The sequence below is a fragment of the Apiospora kogelbergensis genome (assembly GCF_038363985.1).
Source record: "Apiospora kogelbergensis strain CBS 113332 chromosome Unknown utg000002l_segment0_segment0, whole genome shotgun sequence".
In the NCBI taxonomy this organism is placed as follows: domain Eukaryota; kingdom Fungi; phylum Ascomycota; class Sordariomycetes; order Amphisphaeriales; family Apiosporaceae; genus Apiospora; species Apiospora kogelbergensis.
Window position 1 is genome coordinate 3,348,584 of NW_027117419.1, and position 15,973 is coordinate 3,364,556.

The 15,973-nt window shown below is 53.3% G+C and overlaps 5 protein-coding genes across 5 annotated transcripts; 3 read left to right on the plus strand and 2 right to left on the minus strand.

Moving 5' to 3' along the window:
- Positions 1-84: 84 nt before the first annotated feature.
- Positions 85-2,695, plus strand: PG998_004008 (uncharacterized protein; the record flags this gene model as incomplete). The annotated part of the gene is made up of 5 exons (XM_066870826.1): positions 85-99; positions 167-226; positions 316-609; positions 668-792; positions 889-2,695. The coding sequence occupies 5 exons, from the start codon at positions 85-87 to the stop codon at positions 2,693-2,695; spliced, it is 2,301 nt and encodes a 766-aa protein (XP_066734576.1).
- Positions 2,696-3,568: 873 nt separating this feature from the next.
- PG998_004009 (dienelactone hydrolase family protein) lies at positions 3,569-4,573 on the plus strand (the record flags this gene model as incomplete). Its single annotated transcript, XM_066870827.1, has 4 exons — positions 3,569-3,662; positions 3,746-3,952; positions 4,054-4,284; positions 4,344-4,573. 4 exons carry the CDS (start codon positions 3,569-3,571, stop codon positions 4,571-4,573), a joined length of 762 nt encoding a protein of 253 aa, XP_066734577.1.
- Positions 4,574-5,412: 839 nt separating this feature from the next.
- On the plus strand, positions 5,413-8,079 carry PG998_004010 (uncharacterized protein; the record flags this gene model as incomplete). Its single annotated transcript, XM_066870828.1, has 5 exons — positions 5,413-5,609; positions 5,759-6,053; positions 6,260-6,958; positions 7,270-7,843; positions 7,907-8,079. 5 exons carry the CDS (start codon positions 5,413-5,415, stop codon positions 8,077-8,079), a joined length of 1,938 nt encoding a protein of 645 aa, XP_066734578.1.
- Positions 8,080-8,116: 37 nt separating this feature from the next.
- PG998_004011 (uncharacterized protein) lies at positions 8,117-9,506 on the minus strand (the record flags this gene model as incomplete). The annotated part of the gene is made up of 2 exons (XM_066870829.1): positions 8,117-9,281; positions 9,337-9,506. 2 exons carry the CDS (start codon positions 9,504-9,506, stop codon positions 8,117-8,119), a joined length of 1,335 nt encoding a protein of 444 aa, XP_066734579.1.
- Positions 9,507-11,171: 1,665 nt separating this feature from the next.
- On the minus strand, positions 11,172-13,070 carry PG998_004012 (methylenetetrahydrofolate reductase; the record flags this gene model as incomplete). The annotated part of the gene is made up of 3 exons (XM_066870830.1): positions 11,172-11,317; positions 11,370-11,567; positions 11,624-13,070. 3 exons carry the CDS (start codon positions 13,068-13,070, stop codon positions 11,172-11,174), a joined length of 1,791 nt encoding a protein of 596 aa, XP_066734580.1.
- Between the last annotated feature and the right edge of the window lie 2,903 nt (positions 13,071-15,973).

The window sequence follows — 15,973 nt, forward strand, 5'->3', positions numbered from 1 at the left end:
GAGCTTTTCGCTACCAATATCACTTTAAAGCGCCCCAGCGCGTAATTCTTCTGTCGTTGCCAGACGCGACGACCAACCGCGACCATGGACGATGGCGAAGTCCCCGACCATTACTACACCCACGAAGGCCGCTTGGCCTCCTTTCAATCTTCACAACCTGTCTTAGGCAGGAAACGAGGCCCCAAAAACGCTTGCCTGGCCGCACAGGGGACTTGACGAGAACGCGGTAAGTGCTATTTTCAGGCGCACACAGGAGGGCCGTGGAGGGCGTACCTACAACAACCATGAACGCCCACTAACGCATTCGTTCGGCAGCTTGCAAGAGCGGGCTTCTACTTCGAACCTACTGCCGACAAACCCGACAATGTTGTGTGCTATCTATGTCACGCGCGGATAGGAGGCTGGGAGGATGACGACAACCCAATCGAAGAGCACTTGCGCCTCTCGCCGCATTGCGGCTGGGCCATTGTCACAGCCATCGAGGCTGGTCTAGGCGACTACAACATGGATGACCCGAGTCATCCTGACATGATGGAGGCCAGGAAGCAAACGTTTGCCTTGAGGTGGCCACACGAGGGGAAGCGGGCTTGGAAATGCAAGACAAAACAGGTGCGTTGTTTCTCTCCTACCCCTGATAACTCAGACGCGTCTTTGTTTCTGCGCCTAGCTGACACGCCAACAGATGGTTGACGCCGGTTGGAAGTACACACCCACAATCGATTCTGACGACATGGCAACCTGCACATACTGCCAGCTTGCCCTGGACGGGTGGGAGCCCGCCGACAAGCCTATGTAAGATCTAACATGCGCTACTATATCGATGCGATCGCTAATGTTCCGTGCCAGGAACGAACACTATCGGCGATCACCAGAGTGCCCGTTCTTTAGACTCATAGACCAGTATCAGCAAGGCCCTCTGAAAAAGACAAGCCGCGCCAAAGGAGCCAGGGCCTCCAAAGCCTCGAGGTTATCAGTACAGTCGGTCGCCACGTTTGCCTCTGAGGCCCCATCGACACTCGCCGATTACGAAGATAGCGTTATGACAACCGCGTCAGTAGTCACAGCAGGTGGGACTAAGAAGCCAAGAGCAAAGAAGGCTACGACGGCCAGGGCCAAGAAGACAAGAGTCAAGAAGGACGAACACATAGAAGTACTCGAAGACCCACCCGAGGACGAGATACCGCCTCCCCCTCCGCCCAAGCCAACTCGAGGCCGGAAGCGAGCCTCCGATTCGGTCGACGACTCGGTGCTGACAAATGCCGAGGCTCCAGCCCCGAAGAAGCGAGTTACGCGCACCCGCCAAAGCAATAACGTCGAGACGTCCGTTGTTGAATCCCATGCTGATCAGAGTATGGCCGACGCTTTCCCTGCACCGCCTGCAAAGACAACGCAGAAGAAGGCGCGAGCGTCGAGGGCCAAAAATACTCGAAAACTGTCTACTGCATCCACCGTCTCCGCCGTCTCGATCCCTGACGAAGCGGAAGTTCCAAATGACGAAGAAATCGATCGCCAGTTGCAAGAGGATCTGGACAGGCAACTATCTGAAGACGAAGCCATTGCTGCGGACTCTGATTCGGGGAGAAGGAAGGCGCCAGCTGCTAAGAGCAAAGCAAAGAAGGCGCCGGCGAAGAAGAAGAGTACGGCCAGCAACAACGAGCAACCCCTTAGCGATCACGCCATGTTCGACCCTACACCAGTCGAGGTCGATGACGCTGATGTTTCCGCCGAGCTCAAGACCTTGCGGGCTAACATGGAAGCTGAAGAGGCCTCGACTCTGCAAGTCCCCAAGAAGGGCCGCAAGGCGGCTGGCACTACCAGAAAGGCTTCGAAGCAGACAAAGGCCCAGAAGGCCAAAGCGCAACCGGCTGCCGAGCAAGAGCCTGAACCAGAACCGGAAGCTGCACCAGCACCTGTCTCGGCCCCCAAGACCATCCCTGCTCCGACCCATTCCATGTCCGAGGATGAATTGAGTTTCGATGCAACGATGCTTACGACAGCCTCAGCACCCGCGAAGAAGCGCGGCCGCCCCAAGAAGAACAGCACACAGCCCCCGCCGGCTGTCGAAGAACCCAAGCCAAAGGCTCCTCCGAGGGTAATGTCGCACGTGGACTTCTCGGACGATGTCCAAATGTCTTCTACGCCACGACCTGCAGGGCCAACACTAGAGAGAGGTGTATCGCCGTCTCCTGCTCCCGAAATCAGCGAAACCCCAGCAACGCCAAAACCTGTTATATCACCGGCACCTACCGCGAGGCAGTCTGCTCTTTCTCCGTCACAGTCGCCCCAAGCCTCGGACGAGGAGAACCAGCCGCCATCATCCAAGCCTTCCAACACAGCCAACTCGAGTCGCGTCGCCATGGACCCGGTCGACGCCACGCCTGCGCCCTCATCCCCGTCCAAGCGTAACGCTAATGTTCTTCATGGACTCGCGAGCACGCATCCGTGGACAGCGGTGGACCTGGACATGGTTTTCCAGGACTTGAACAAAGAAAACGCCGGTCCCGCGTCGCATCTTCAAAAAGGCGCCCAGCTGACTTCACCGGAGAAGAAGATGACGGTGGAGGAGTGGATCAACCACAATGCTGGGCTGGCAGAGGATCGTCTTAAGAGCGAGTGCGAAGCCATGGTGAGCAAGTTTGAGCAGGAAGGTGGACGAGCTATGAGAGTATTGGAGGAACTGGTTACTGCTGAATGAGAGGGAGCACAAGTTGGATATTGACCACGCCGTATCAAGAATTTATGACCACCTGTGTGTTTAGGGGGCGAAGGCGTTCTGGGAGATTTGAGCATCAGCCTGTGGTATGGCTCCGTCTAGCATATAGGAGTGCCCTCGTCGCGTGTGATTTCTGCCGAGGGCTATCCTGATTGGCGTCTTATGGGAGGTGCTTGGTTGGGCTGGCTAGCTAGCTTGTTCAGGATTGCGTATGTACAACAGAGATCACGATTTGTTTAATGTCATGAGTTCCATATGCTTCCCTTCCATTTCCCCATCAGAGGCGTCGAGATTGGATCAAGGTAGTGACTGCGTGCAGTATTTCGAACTTGGTGTAATTATGTTTGTACCAGTCTTCGCTGGCACTCAATAGTGTATTGATTGATATCGCGCCGCCAAGGTGAACAGAACATCCATTGGGAAAGTGACCGGTAGGCGTAGCCGTAGAGCATACGGCATTCGAATGGAGCAACATTGCCATGGCCAACTTGGTTGTCGGAGGCTGATGTTGGTTGATGCATAACTCCTCTCACATCCTAACAACATAATTGACTGTTTACCGCATAGTGACTGGGCCGTGAATGAGGTATTCCGCAGCAAAATGTGCTGAGATACTAGCGATTACTCAACCGCCCTCTGCTGTTCATCCAAGAATCACTCGTGGGCAGCGAAGTACAATATTTGAACGCGTTCATAAACATCCCAGGCCAGAAACCGCGATTTTCCTCATAAGCCAATGCTCACGCCAGAGAGAAGCTGTTTTCTGCGCCTCATCGGTTTATTTTACTTGCAACCAGTGTTGTGATACTATCGACCCTTTTCTATACTTTCTTGTCGGCGATCGAGCAATTCGAGATGGGCCCCGACGGCGAGACTATCAGCCCCTGCTGCACCACTGGTCACCTCCACGAGGGCCACCCGACCGGTAGCTATCGCTACATCGACGGATGTACGCAATTGAGCCTCCTTTCTTCTCCCAACTCCCCTGGCGATGATGACTGGCTTGACTGACTTTCCATCCTCTTCCTCCAGTCCAGGTATATTACAAGCGGCCCCCCAACAACAGCTCCGAGAACGCTGTCATCCTCTTCACCGACGCCATGGGCCACGCCTACAGGAACAATCGGCTGCTGGCCGACAACTTCGCCGCTAACGGCTTCTTCGTCGTCATGCCGGACCTGTTCCGGGGCGATGCTGTGCCCGACATCGTGAGCGCTGGCTTCAGTGCGTCGAAGTGGTGTAAGTGGTGAACTTCATTGATTTCTTCCTCGCTCTGTCTTCCCTTTCCCCATAATCCGGGGAACGGACCATTCTTACCCGTCTGTTATCGGTCTACATAGTGATGAGCCATGGCTCCCAGCAAACGGAACCCATCGTCCGCGCCGTCATCGAGGAGATGCGCAAGCACGGCTGCCGCTTCGTCGCGGGCGCGGGCTACTGCTTCGGCGCCAAGTACGTGATGCGCTACCTGCAGGATGGCGCCCTGGACGCCGGTTTCATCGCGCACCCCAACTGGTTCGACTCAGATGACGCGCTGTGCATCAAGAAGCCTCTCTGTGTTGTGGCTGGAGGTAAGTACCTTTGGCCCCCCCCTAAGCGAAATTTGACTGGCTAATCGCAACACACATAGAAAACGACGAGGTCTTTACCGGCCAGCACCGGCGGCAGATGGAGAAACTCCTCAAGACGACGGGCGTCCCCTACCAGATGACGGTGTACTCGGGCGTCCAGCACGGGTTTGCGGTGCGCTGCGACCCGAAAAAGGCCACCGAGGTCTTCGCCAAGGAGCAAGCCTTCAACCAGGCCATCCAGTGGTTCAAGTTCCATCTGAAGACCGGGACCAGGTTTGTGGGCCAGTAGGGCAGAGAGCGTACGAGCATGTGGGAAAAGGCTGTTGATGTGGATTGCCCATTGGTGTGATCATGTCCAAGCGACAGAACGAATCAGAGGGTCCAGGAGGCACAAATAGGGGAGTTCTCAAACAAGAGCGTCAGGCCACTCTTGTATTCACAAACACTAGTACATGTCCAGACTATTGCCCGATCGATAGATTGTTTTTTGTCGTACGAAGTGCTGCTGTCCGCGTTCGTAGGTGTTCCTGGACAAATTGCAGTCCGAGGCCTGTCCGTCACGTCGCAAGCCACACGTGGGCGCTTGGGGCTTATCGATTGGCCCGGGCTTCTATCAGACAGTCGGGGTCCTGTCTGGTCTGTACGGATGAGGTAATCCCACCACACCTCCCCGGACCTCGACAAGCCAATGATGAGTGTGCTGCTCAGGCTATCCGAACTTAGATTCGGTGAAAACGGACAATTAGGCTGTTCCACTGCATGCGGCCTCATCTAAGCAATGGGCCCAGCCAACGCCTGCCCGACGGGGATGTCCCTTGACACGGGCGGCAGCACGTCGCATCTGGCAGCCCGTCCGGTAGCAGTGTCTCTACTAAAAGTGCGCCCTACCCGTCCTGTCGGGCTCAGCCATCCAAGATCTACAGGCAGGACAAACCTCTGACGGTACAGCGAGCAGCTTACATATACCACACAGAGGGTCACGCGACCAGCTTGCTGCATTGTGTTTCAGCAACCACCCTCCTCCTCCTGTATATTGAGATATGACGCAGGATACCTACTGCACCTGACCGCGCACCTACATATCCGGACTCATTGGGGCCTACCAGTCGACGCTGACTGTTGCCCAGCATGCCGGCCGATGCAGAGTCCTTCGTTATCCACCCCTTCCAGGAGCTGGTCAAGATTGCGAAGGAAGCAGCGGCGAACGCCGAGGCTGGCCAGAGTGATGACCCCGAACGGTCGAAATCTATGCTCAAGTCGGCTCGAGGTCTGATTAAGGAGGGCGAGCGCGCGCTGCAAAAGATCACCCCCTTTGGAACGCCCAGGTAGATAAGCACGGCGATGCTTTCAAGAGAGGTATCTCGGACAATGGTGAGCTATCCTCTATTTCCATATTGCTCATCGAGGCCCCTTTATACCGTGGAAGTTGACTCGAAACTGACTCGCCTACAGATGTGGATGTGGAGAATCGCAGGGTCCTGGAGGATCTGCTGTACGACCTTGACGACTTTATCGGGGTGGACACATTCGATGCAGACAAGTATTCCGAAGTCCAGGCCGCATCGAAAGCCTTTGCTCTGAGTGCCATGGAGGCCATCAGGCGCTTGAAGATCGAAGATGATTCATCGGCCCTGCCGTCATCCCCTGGACTGATAACACCAATTGCGTCTCCGTCAAAATTTGTCTTCCCGCCCCTGCCTCCGTTGCCGTTAGGAAAGCTCGAGTCTCTGTCGCGGCCACCAACCAGCCAACCAAATGGGCCACTGCTAGTATCGACATCAACGTCTAGGGACGACTTGCACCGTGCCAACTCAATACGTACTGGCGGTGCTAGTGCCTCGGGGGTGTCCATTTGTTGGACAGGGCGAATACTAAGAGATCACATACGTCATCCGCAAATTCTTTGGGGAGTATCAGGTCCTCAATCTCTTCAAGGCGCAGCGAACACTGGCCTCTCCACTCTAACCCACTCCAGTCAGTCAGATCGAATCCCATCAAGAACGGCCTGTCGTCGCCTATGCGGGAAGATGCCAGTGGCAGAGAATTTAGCCCTTCACAGAATGTTGCAGTTTCCAGGACGGAGCACATGTCGTCGACGCCCCGAATAAGTGAGTGGGTCCGGGAGCAGTTGTCGACGAGCCAGCCGGTGATCCCCGAGGATAGCACATCGCCCCGCAGACATGCTGACCGTCCCGCTACTGGCATGGCAAAGCGCGATACGTTGGAGAGTTCGGTATTATCCGAGTACGATTCTGCTGGCCCGACTAGCCCAGCTTCGACTTCCTATCGGACTTCAGTCTTCTCGGACGCGAGTAGTCATCAGTCGTCAGCAAAAAGCAACCTCCAAGTACCGGGTGAAACACCCAAAATACCACCCTTACCTAATCACTTCTTCAATGTATTCCCGACTTCGAGTCTGGAAGTGCCGCTTAGAAACCCACCGAATCCTGCTCTCCACAGAGACTCCGTTTCAGATGGCGCCAGAATCTCCTCTCGCGAATGCGTGGTCAATGTACCGGAGCCAAAGCCCGAGAAGGAACCATGGTACGCGAAACAGGCCAAATGCGCCGTCGGGCCGGACAGCAGTTTCAAGGCCCTAGGTGGTTTCTGCGAAGGTGCGTTTATCTTCAAGGAAAGCGGAGGGCAGGCAGCCACCGTGGCAGGCTCGGAACAGGTGAGTAAACCCTGGCGGCGTTTTCTATGGCGAGCGACCAAGCTGACCGTCTATCCGAAAGAGCAATAAAGTGACGGTTGCCCGTTGCGTAGAATGTAAATATCGTCATACACTGTCCGAGATCGAAGTGGATAACAATCCAAAGGGTGAGAGGTCCCCAAATTGTTTTTCCACCACAAGGACTAACCAAAGTAATAGTAGACGGTGGCTTCTGCACGTGGGGTATCAAATATCGATTAAGATTTCTTTACAAATCGCATTTGCCATCGGAATCGGCTCTCGTAACGAGATACGGCTGCGTCTTCTGCCAGCAAGAAAGGCGAACGCCATACGAATCCGACGCGACAGTCTTCACCACACCAGAGCAGCTGTTCCGGCATCTAGCACGTCACCCTCAACCACTACCCATTGTTGATGGCTTCCCAGTCGTGTATGGAGAAGCATCGCCAGACGATTTAGCGATAGGGAGTTTTGACTTGCTTTTCCCCAACCCCCCAGTAGCCAACCCATTGATGGAAGTAGACCCAACACTATTGGAATCGCTACCAACCGCTGTGGCGAATATGGACCATCATGTTGGTCGCGGGGAACGCCCGAGTATCGACGCCAACGGCGACATGACTCTGCAATTCACGAAAGGAGCTCGAATCCTTGGCATTTCTTTCCCGGAGAAATGGGGTGGGAAACAATGCACGGGTTGGCATGACGGCGCCCGTGGAACCTTCCCGGCCAGATTTGTTTCGCTTTTACCGCCGCGCAAGGGCGCATTTCGTACTCTGGGTATGGATAATGACGGCGTGACTGTCACAGCTAGATGGAAATGGGAACCGAGTGACCCAGGATGGCTAACTTTCGAAAAAGGGGCCACTATTCGTAATGTCAGCTGTGAGTTATTCCAAACTCAACAAACCCAATCTTAAGAGCTGAAGATAGCTGACCAAACTCAAGGGCTTAACCAGGATCAGTGGTGCTGGTCTGGAATGACGAAGGACGGAAAGGTCGGCTTCTTTCCCCAATCCCACATCAAACCCGAGTCAGTCAAAGGAGCCATAAGCTCCGGGTACATCCCCTCAAGAAGCAAGCACGACCAACGGGGCTTTTCAATCTACGACGGACTTTGAGCCATGCTGCGTAGGCATTGAAATTGTCAATTGCCAATCATGTACCCGCCGGCTTAGCGAAGTAGTTCATGAGCGTGTTGGCTTGTTTGGGTGCCGCATTCTTTGTTTTCACCTTAACGGGACTGCCCCCCTGTGTCTTCTTCCCTATTTCCAGGATTTCAATGAGCTCTTCAAACTCTTTCTTGGGGACGATACCGCCAGAAGCTTCCTTGTGGCCTCTGGCAAATGACTCCCCGAGACGTTCCCGAAGGCTGGGGTCTGGTGCCTTGTTTGCAATGTCTTTCAAGACCTCGATGATATTTACGGGAGTCTCGCGACCCTTTGCACTTCTTGGTACCCGACAGGAGAAATTTACCATGTCAGGCAGATACCCTTCGTTAGCCACAAGGATGACTTCGAGCTTTGGCGACTGTAGATGGCCAGCCCAGCGGGTTGCTATCACCGGGTGTATCTGGGCAGGCGAGTTTATGCGAAAAACTGCAATTCTGCCGTCCCCCGAGAATTTGGGTGCTGTATGTGTACAGCGTTCAACTTCAGCGTTGACTTCAGCTCTGGCAGAGAGGAGAGTGGGGTTGGTGAGGAGTCCCTTCGGTGATTCGGCGGAAATCAAAGCTTGCCATGCGCCGGGGACGTCGTAAGTCGATGTTCGTCTAGGGGCGTTGATCAAAGATACGGCATCGTTGACTGCCTTCTTTGTGTATGCCTTGAATGTGGCTTTCATGTCTGGGAAGGGAGGCTCCCACTTTAGAGTGTTGCCCAAGTCCCCATGGGTACCCATGGCGCAAAGCCAATCGCAGGTGGTCGCGACCTTCTCATGGAGCTCAAAACATATGTGATACGTTAAAAGTGCGCTCGTGGCTACCGGCGGAGAGTGACATGCCGTTACGTGCTCCGAGCCCCGAGGGAAATCATCATCGAGGGCAAAGTGGTGGTCTATGACGAGGGCGTTGTGGGGGCCATCGATAACTGGCTCGGATTTGCGCGACCCTTGGTCCAGCACGAAGACGTATTCAGGCTCATACGATGCCATGGTAGTGCGTTCATTTTCTAGATGTATATTACAGCCTTTCTGAACCAGATGGGCCGAGATGAGACCGGGGTCCAGGCCGAGTAGGATCAAAGTCTTCTGTAATATAGCTCCAGAAGTTAAGCCGTCTGCGTCTTTGTCGGGGACAATCAGTGTTTTCTTGCCAGCCGCAGAACTATCAAGGGCACGTCAGGAACATTGAAGCAGACCGTTCGCGACATGTAGCTTACCAGTCTTTGATGAAGTTTCGCGCGATCGCGATTTGCGCTGAAGGGGCCGGCCAAATGATCTCGCCTGCTTCATTTTTCAGGGAAGGAGTCGAGTGATACTCAGGTACCTCTGGACGAGGCTTCTTGGCCTTTGTGCTAGACCTGGCGGGAGACGGTGCACTTCGCTTCATACTGGCGGCCGTGGAACTGGCGTTGGCTCTGTAACCCGAGTGAAAACTTCTGCGCGATGAACCTTGCGCAATGCTGAAAATGGAAATATCAAGAGTCACGTAACGTTGGCAAGGCGCCAGGATCCTCTGCCATGTATATTTAGGATACATGGGCAATGAAATTTAGGGGTTGATGTGAGAAGAGACAACGAGTTTTGAACCCGGCTTGACCAATCCGTCTTGACTGTGCCTCACGTACCCAAAGCCCGAAGTTGGTGACGAATGGTGGCACAGTGGACTTAGCGGAAGCCGGGGTCTTTGTGACGTCAATGATAGCGCATGCAAGCCGCCTTCTAAGTAAGTGCCTACCGCTAAAAACGCCCAATTGAATTAGATTACCCCTGGAGGCATCAACATTGGAGGGAAGTAGAGCAGCTGTGAATGGAGTCACTCGTCCTTCTATTCACTTCATCTCTTCCCGTATACTTAAATCGTGCTTTCGCCTGATGGATGACATCTTTTCTCCTTTACATCAAACCATCACCACAGTGCTACACTACCTAGACAACCATTTGCTTAGTACAATAAGCTCACTGCTACGGATTGAATAGGTTTGGGGTTATGGCGTTCTCAGAATTGGCCGACACTCTTTCCCAAAAGATACCCACGGACCATAGGGGTACGATAGTAGGACCGGCTGCCAGTCCCTTACCCAATACTACACCCATTCTCATGTTTTCTGCATTGAGCCTGATTATATCACCAGTTGTCTGCGGCATTATACTGTTCGACATTCCCGAACCCGTCAGCGTGGAGCTGAGAGGAGAAGGCGTGGTAGCAGCAGTCCAGCTCAAACCCGTCGACCCGTGCCCGCGGACCGTCATCGTAGTTGGCCCCTCTTCCCTTGGTAAGATTTCCCATCTTCAATCAGCTAGTTACATAGGCACGGCCACTCTTCTCCTTGTAAAATTTCCATCAAAAATCAGACGAAAATAAGACGAACAGAGATTGGTCCGGCTGAGTGAAGGCATGTGTCCAAGCTCATCCCTTTTTTAACAGGCGGATACTGCGCGGACGCCATCAAACTCATGAGTATGCGCTTACCTACTACAGGCAGGTCTTAGTTTGTGGACGTTAATTGAACGTTCTGTTCCAAGACGTTATACCAAGGTGGAAAAATAAGATCAAATTAATTTAAACATTAACCGGGACACAGGGTGAGAGTCAAAACAAAAACTGGGAGTGTAATAAATGTATACAATATACCATCAGCAGTATACTGAACCAATTAAGCGTTGAAGCTATTTGATTTTGCCTGACCCAGATGGGAACAATTGACCACCGCCCGTACGAAAGCCACTCGCTCTCCCCCTGGCTTGGCCTTTACGACCAGCAGTCTGGCCTACCGATCGTTGAATTTGGCTTGATCTCCTCCATAACTATATCGTGGTGACTCTTGTGTTGTAACAAAAACAACAAAAGCCGCCTGTCCGTTTCCTTTCCTTTTCACACCCGGGGTATCGTTGAGATAATGCACAATGTCCGAGCCTGACCCTATTCGCCAAGCTCCCGCTGCATGCCCTCGTAAATTTTTGTTGAAAATTCAGGACTCCGTTGAAAAAACGCCCATCATATATGCTTGTTGTTGAAAATCCAAGAATGCCGTTGACCCCTAGATGAAATGCATTACGCCGTAGCCGCAACCGCTGCGGCACCGTTGGTCTGAACTCCGTTCGCCGTCGCCTCAAAAGTCACTGGCGTCTCTAGCTCATCCACTGACAAGCCTTCAAACAGCTCGAAAATAGCCCGTGGGGAGTGGAAATCGTTGTTAACTGCAGGGAGCGTTAGCGGGACGAATGTCGTAGAGAAACCGAACAAACTTACCGATGTTGATAAGATACCAATCGTTCATCATCCCTTCAATCAGGGCACGACTGGGGGTGCCTGCATCGTGACAATGCGACCAATCAAGGCCCAATCTAAAGGCCTCGTCTTTCCACGCAAGGAAACTAATGCTCTCGACAATGGTTGGCTGCACAATCTCCTTACCCGGGAAGACTCCCCAGGTTACCGCGTTGGGGCCTTCGGAAGGTGCATTGGACTTGAGCTCACCCGTCATGGTCACGGCGTAGTATGACATGTCGGGGTTATTATGGAGGCGGGGGGGAGGACCTTCTCGAAGAGTGATGGCGGCACCAGGAGTTCGACGTAAGCCTTCTGATACACGTAGCCGTTGGGTGGCCCCCAACCATAGATAGGGTCGGACGACTTTGCACCGTTTACGGCTGGCTGCGAGTTGATGGTGAGCAGTCCACGCCTGTTGATGTCAATCAGATCTTGTTTGATTGAATCGGCCTCGCTTGTGAGCGGTGCTTCACTCCAAGGAAGACTGTCGATGTCCTTCTCGATGTAGCGCACGAACAGGTCGGCGACGTCCCTTATCGATTTAGGCTCTCCCCACTTCTTGCGATTCGACTCGTTGGTGCCGGTAAGTCCGATACCATATGCGTCCAGCTCACCGAAGGCAGGAGAACGGGAATCACCCCATCGGCCGTTAGGAAACTCATCCCAGTCTTGTGTTCTCGCCACGTACGACTTTCCGCGGTTACGCCAGAAGACCGGCCGCACGTCCTCGGCGCGGCGGCCAAGACCGAGAGACTGCTTCCAAGGTAGAGCATGCTTCCGTGGGCGCGTCGTGGTTGGCATCCAGTTCAATTCTTCCAACACCAATCTCGTAGCCTGAGCCAGGTTCATTGTGTAGAAATGCAGATGGGGGATACCGGCTGCTACGATCTTACGGCACATATCCGCAACCAGGACCTTGCCAACTTCTCTGACTGCCGCATCGTCGTTCTTGACGGACTCCAATGCGGACATGAAGTGGTCAGGGACCCCGCACTGCATGTGTTTTGCTCGTCGAATGAAGCTAGCATATGTTGCAATTGGCATGATGCCAGGAAGGATGGGAATAGTGATTCCCCTGTCTCGGACCTTGCCAACCCAGCGGATGAAGTTGTCAACGTCATAGAACATCTGAGTAACGATGAAGGAGGCACCAAGGTCGACTTTCTGCTTCAGATGGTCAAGCAATTGCTCTTCATCCTTGTTGTCATCTGTGCCCTCGGGATACCCGGCCACGCCGATATCGAAATGGCTTCCGTACTTTTGGCGGATATGGCTGACAAGATCCCTAGCGTACCGGAAGTTTTCGTCGGTGGCGGACCACTTCTCTTTGTTTCGGGGAGGATCGCCTCGCAATGCCAAGATGTTGGTGCAGCCGGATTTGTAAGCCCTCTGCAGTGCATCATTCACCTTGTCTTCGCCCATGTCGGTGCATGTTAGATGCATGCAAGTCTCGAGGCCGAAATATGTCTGAGCCTGGGTAACGATCTCGCCTGTCAAGTCGGCCGTCGTACCACCAGCGCCCCAGGTGATGTCGATGAACTTGGGGCCGAAGTCGTACATTCGTTCCATACGGTCGTAGAGGTTCTGGACACCCTGAGCGGTCTTGGGTGGAAAGTATTCGAACGAGAAAGACGGCTGGCCCGTCCTCTCGGCCTCTGCGACCATCTCGTTGATGTGCATCTTTGCTGAGGCAGCGTCGGTGCAGTCAATTCGGGATGATTGATGGAAAACGGGGTATTAATCAAGGATTGGAATATAACAGAAACCGAAACTATTAAAGAAAAAAAGGTTAGCAGAGGACAGAAAAATTGGCTGCCAATTGACATTGGCAGTAGCTGCGATTGTGATGCCGATGCCGGGCGAGAAATTGAGGGCCTTGGAAGGGACTTGGACCATACCTCGACACGATCTGAAGTGGGCTGAAGCAACAATTTGCTCTCTGACGACCGAATACGACAAGTCTGGGTGTTTGCGGTTTGACACAGGAGGTTCGTGGTGAAGCACTCCGTTCTCACCAGCACATCGAGTGGTTCGATCAATAACAAGGGAAGCGAGTTATGTAAAAGTTTGAGATTGGGAGATTTAAGTAATGGGACAGGCAAGCAGTCGTTTTGACAGACCGCAGTGCAAGCAAGTGGACCACCGGCGACATTTATTGAACTGGTCCCCAGTGAGCGGGTTGCGGGTGGTACAGTGCAGTAGTAGTACATATCATGCCTATTCTAACTTCACCTAACCCGACAGCCCGCCCATTCAAGCCCTGGCACCTGGGTCTCCCTTCCTTCCATTTCCATGTGGCCCTTCGAGAAATCTACCAGTAAGAGGTCGTGGAGAACATCGGCGCCGGGTACTCGAGGAGGCTTTATTGGCTGACTCGCCCTTGCGTACCTGGTGTAGCTTCAAGAAAAGGCAGAGTCCGTCGAAACCGAGCGACTACTGGTGTCATCCAATCTGCGGGTACCTCTGATAGTTACTCCGACCATCGCTGAGAAGACTTGGCCGACATAACACACATACAGTATTCTGCAGGCCTCGTCACCTGTTTCTGTTCTTGTATGAACTGTGGACTTTGGATTACCCTACAGGACAGCCCGAGGAGAATTATTTTGCACCTAGCAATTGCATCGATACATGGCTGTTCCTGGGATCTGGAGCCATGAGCTCATCTCTCTTCCTGCCCCTCATTATTCCCCTCCCTCCCTAAAGTCAGCCCGCCGTCGAGAGAGGAAAAGAGGGGTCCATTCAACCCCGCGGTGTTGCTATCCGTCCACCTCATGTCACCAAGCTCAATTCTGAGTGGGCAACGCCACCCCACGCCCAGCAATACGGTAGACGGATCACCCCCGTTGCCCGCCGATGCATCCATCCTCCCTTTCTTTCCGCCTTTTCCTCAATTCAATACCATGACGGCCGAAACGAAGACTCGCAACGAGCAATTTGTCCTTACCCATATGAACTCAACAGAAGTCACATCACAGGCTGGTCTCTGCTCAAGAAAGAGGGGGTTATGTAGGGGAATAAAAGAAAAGAAACCGTCCTCGGTGACTTAGAGACTACCAGAGGCTCCATGCACACACATTCCGTTGTCTTGTCACTCAGGCTACTACGGGATACCCAAGACGGCGAGGATATCAATACTTGCTCTCCAATGAATGCTGCAGCCCACGGCCGATTGCATCTTAATTCCATGTGAACCTCCGACCGCTGGCGCAAGTCTGTCGGTGTGAAGAATTCACCGACTGATCCAACCAAGCAGCAGCCGAAAAAGCACGCCACATAAGGTATCACCCTGCATCAACGTCAGACACCACGCCTGCACATGAGTGCATTGTGCTTTTTGCGACGAGTGGTAGGCGATGGAGGACTACGTGGTTCCGCTGGTAGACAGGCAGGCAGCAGGCTTGCTAAAACCCATTGCGCTAAATTCTCCTTTCCCGTGTTTTACTTCCAGAAACGCTGATTTGCCTTCTCATTTTTGGAACACGTAGAACAACATCGCTTCTTTCTCCCGCGGTGTTTGACTGGCTTCCTGCAGCTTGAGACGGGAACTAACTTTCTAAATGTATTGCCTTCGTTCCTCGTGGCGCCCGGGCAATCTCCGCTTCAAAGCCAGACGATGCCCTCTTGATCCAGCCTGATTGAACTCTAGCACAACGAGCTGTCAAGATTGCAGTTGGCAGCTGTACAATATTCAATATGAAGCCACTGTCTTGTGAGAAAACATGACCGTAGTAGTGGCATAGAGTCCGTCTGCTATTTTCCGCCGGCCACTCGATTCCACCGATCAATCCTTGCTGCAATGCGATCATGCCACGACGCATGCGCAGCACCATACGTCACATCTCGACGCTTCAGTCAGGAGACCCATTCTGGGCTTGTCAGAATTGAGAAACTGCTGACGTGAGCTTCTGGCTTAACCTATGCTCCCTCGGCTACAAAACTTTCCGGAAGTTCGGGTAGGTGATCGAGTCTGTTCGTTTATGGGATTTCTGACAATATGTACAACTACACCCTGGGGAAAGAAGTCTAGAACATGGCCCCCTGACCCGCCCCGGATCCCACGCGATGAGATGCTAGCAGCCAGCCTAAGTGCCTGGTCAGCTATCCGCTCAGCCTTGTAACACATTGTTTACCGTCTGCCTGTACAGGCGACAGGTATGATCGTTCCATCGACTGTGGTTCAGGCACGTCGCATATGTATCGCATGGACGTGGCTTGGGCCAGGCCACAACGGAAGATTGGAGGCGTTTAGACTTGGCGCAGTGCTTATATTCTCGCCGATCCTTCCACTTGGGTTGCCCGTCTCAGAGCCCCGTTCACCGTCGGTCTCGGTCTCGACAGAACATGCCTCGAGTGAGCAAGAAGCGAGCCACGGCTCTGAAAGCATGCGTGATCGTACAGTTCGTTCATTTGCTGAACAAAAAACAATTACCTTCTCGATTATGCTGAGCCCCACGAGCCCGACTGTGTCAAACATCAATTGCAAACTTCTAAGATGAGTGGACATATTCACGGCTCTTTCCCCTCTTTTCAGAATCTTGGTCGCATCTATTCTTCCACAAATTCGGGGCCGAATTCTCCAT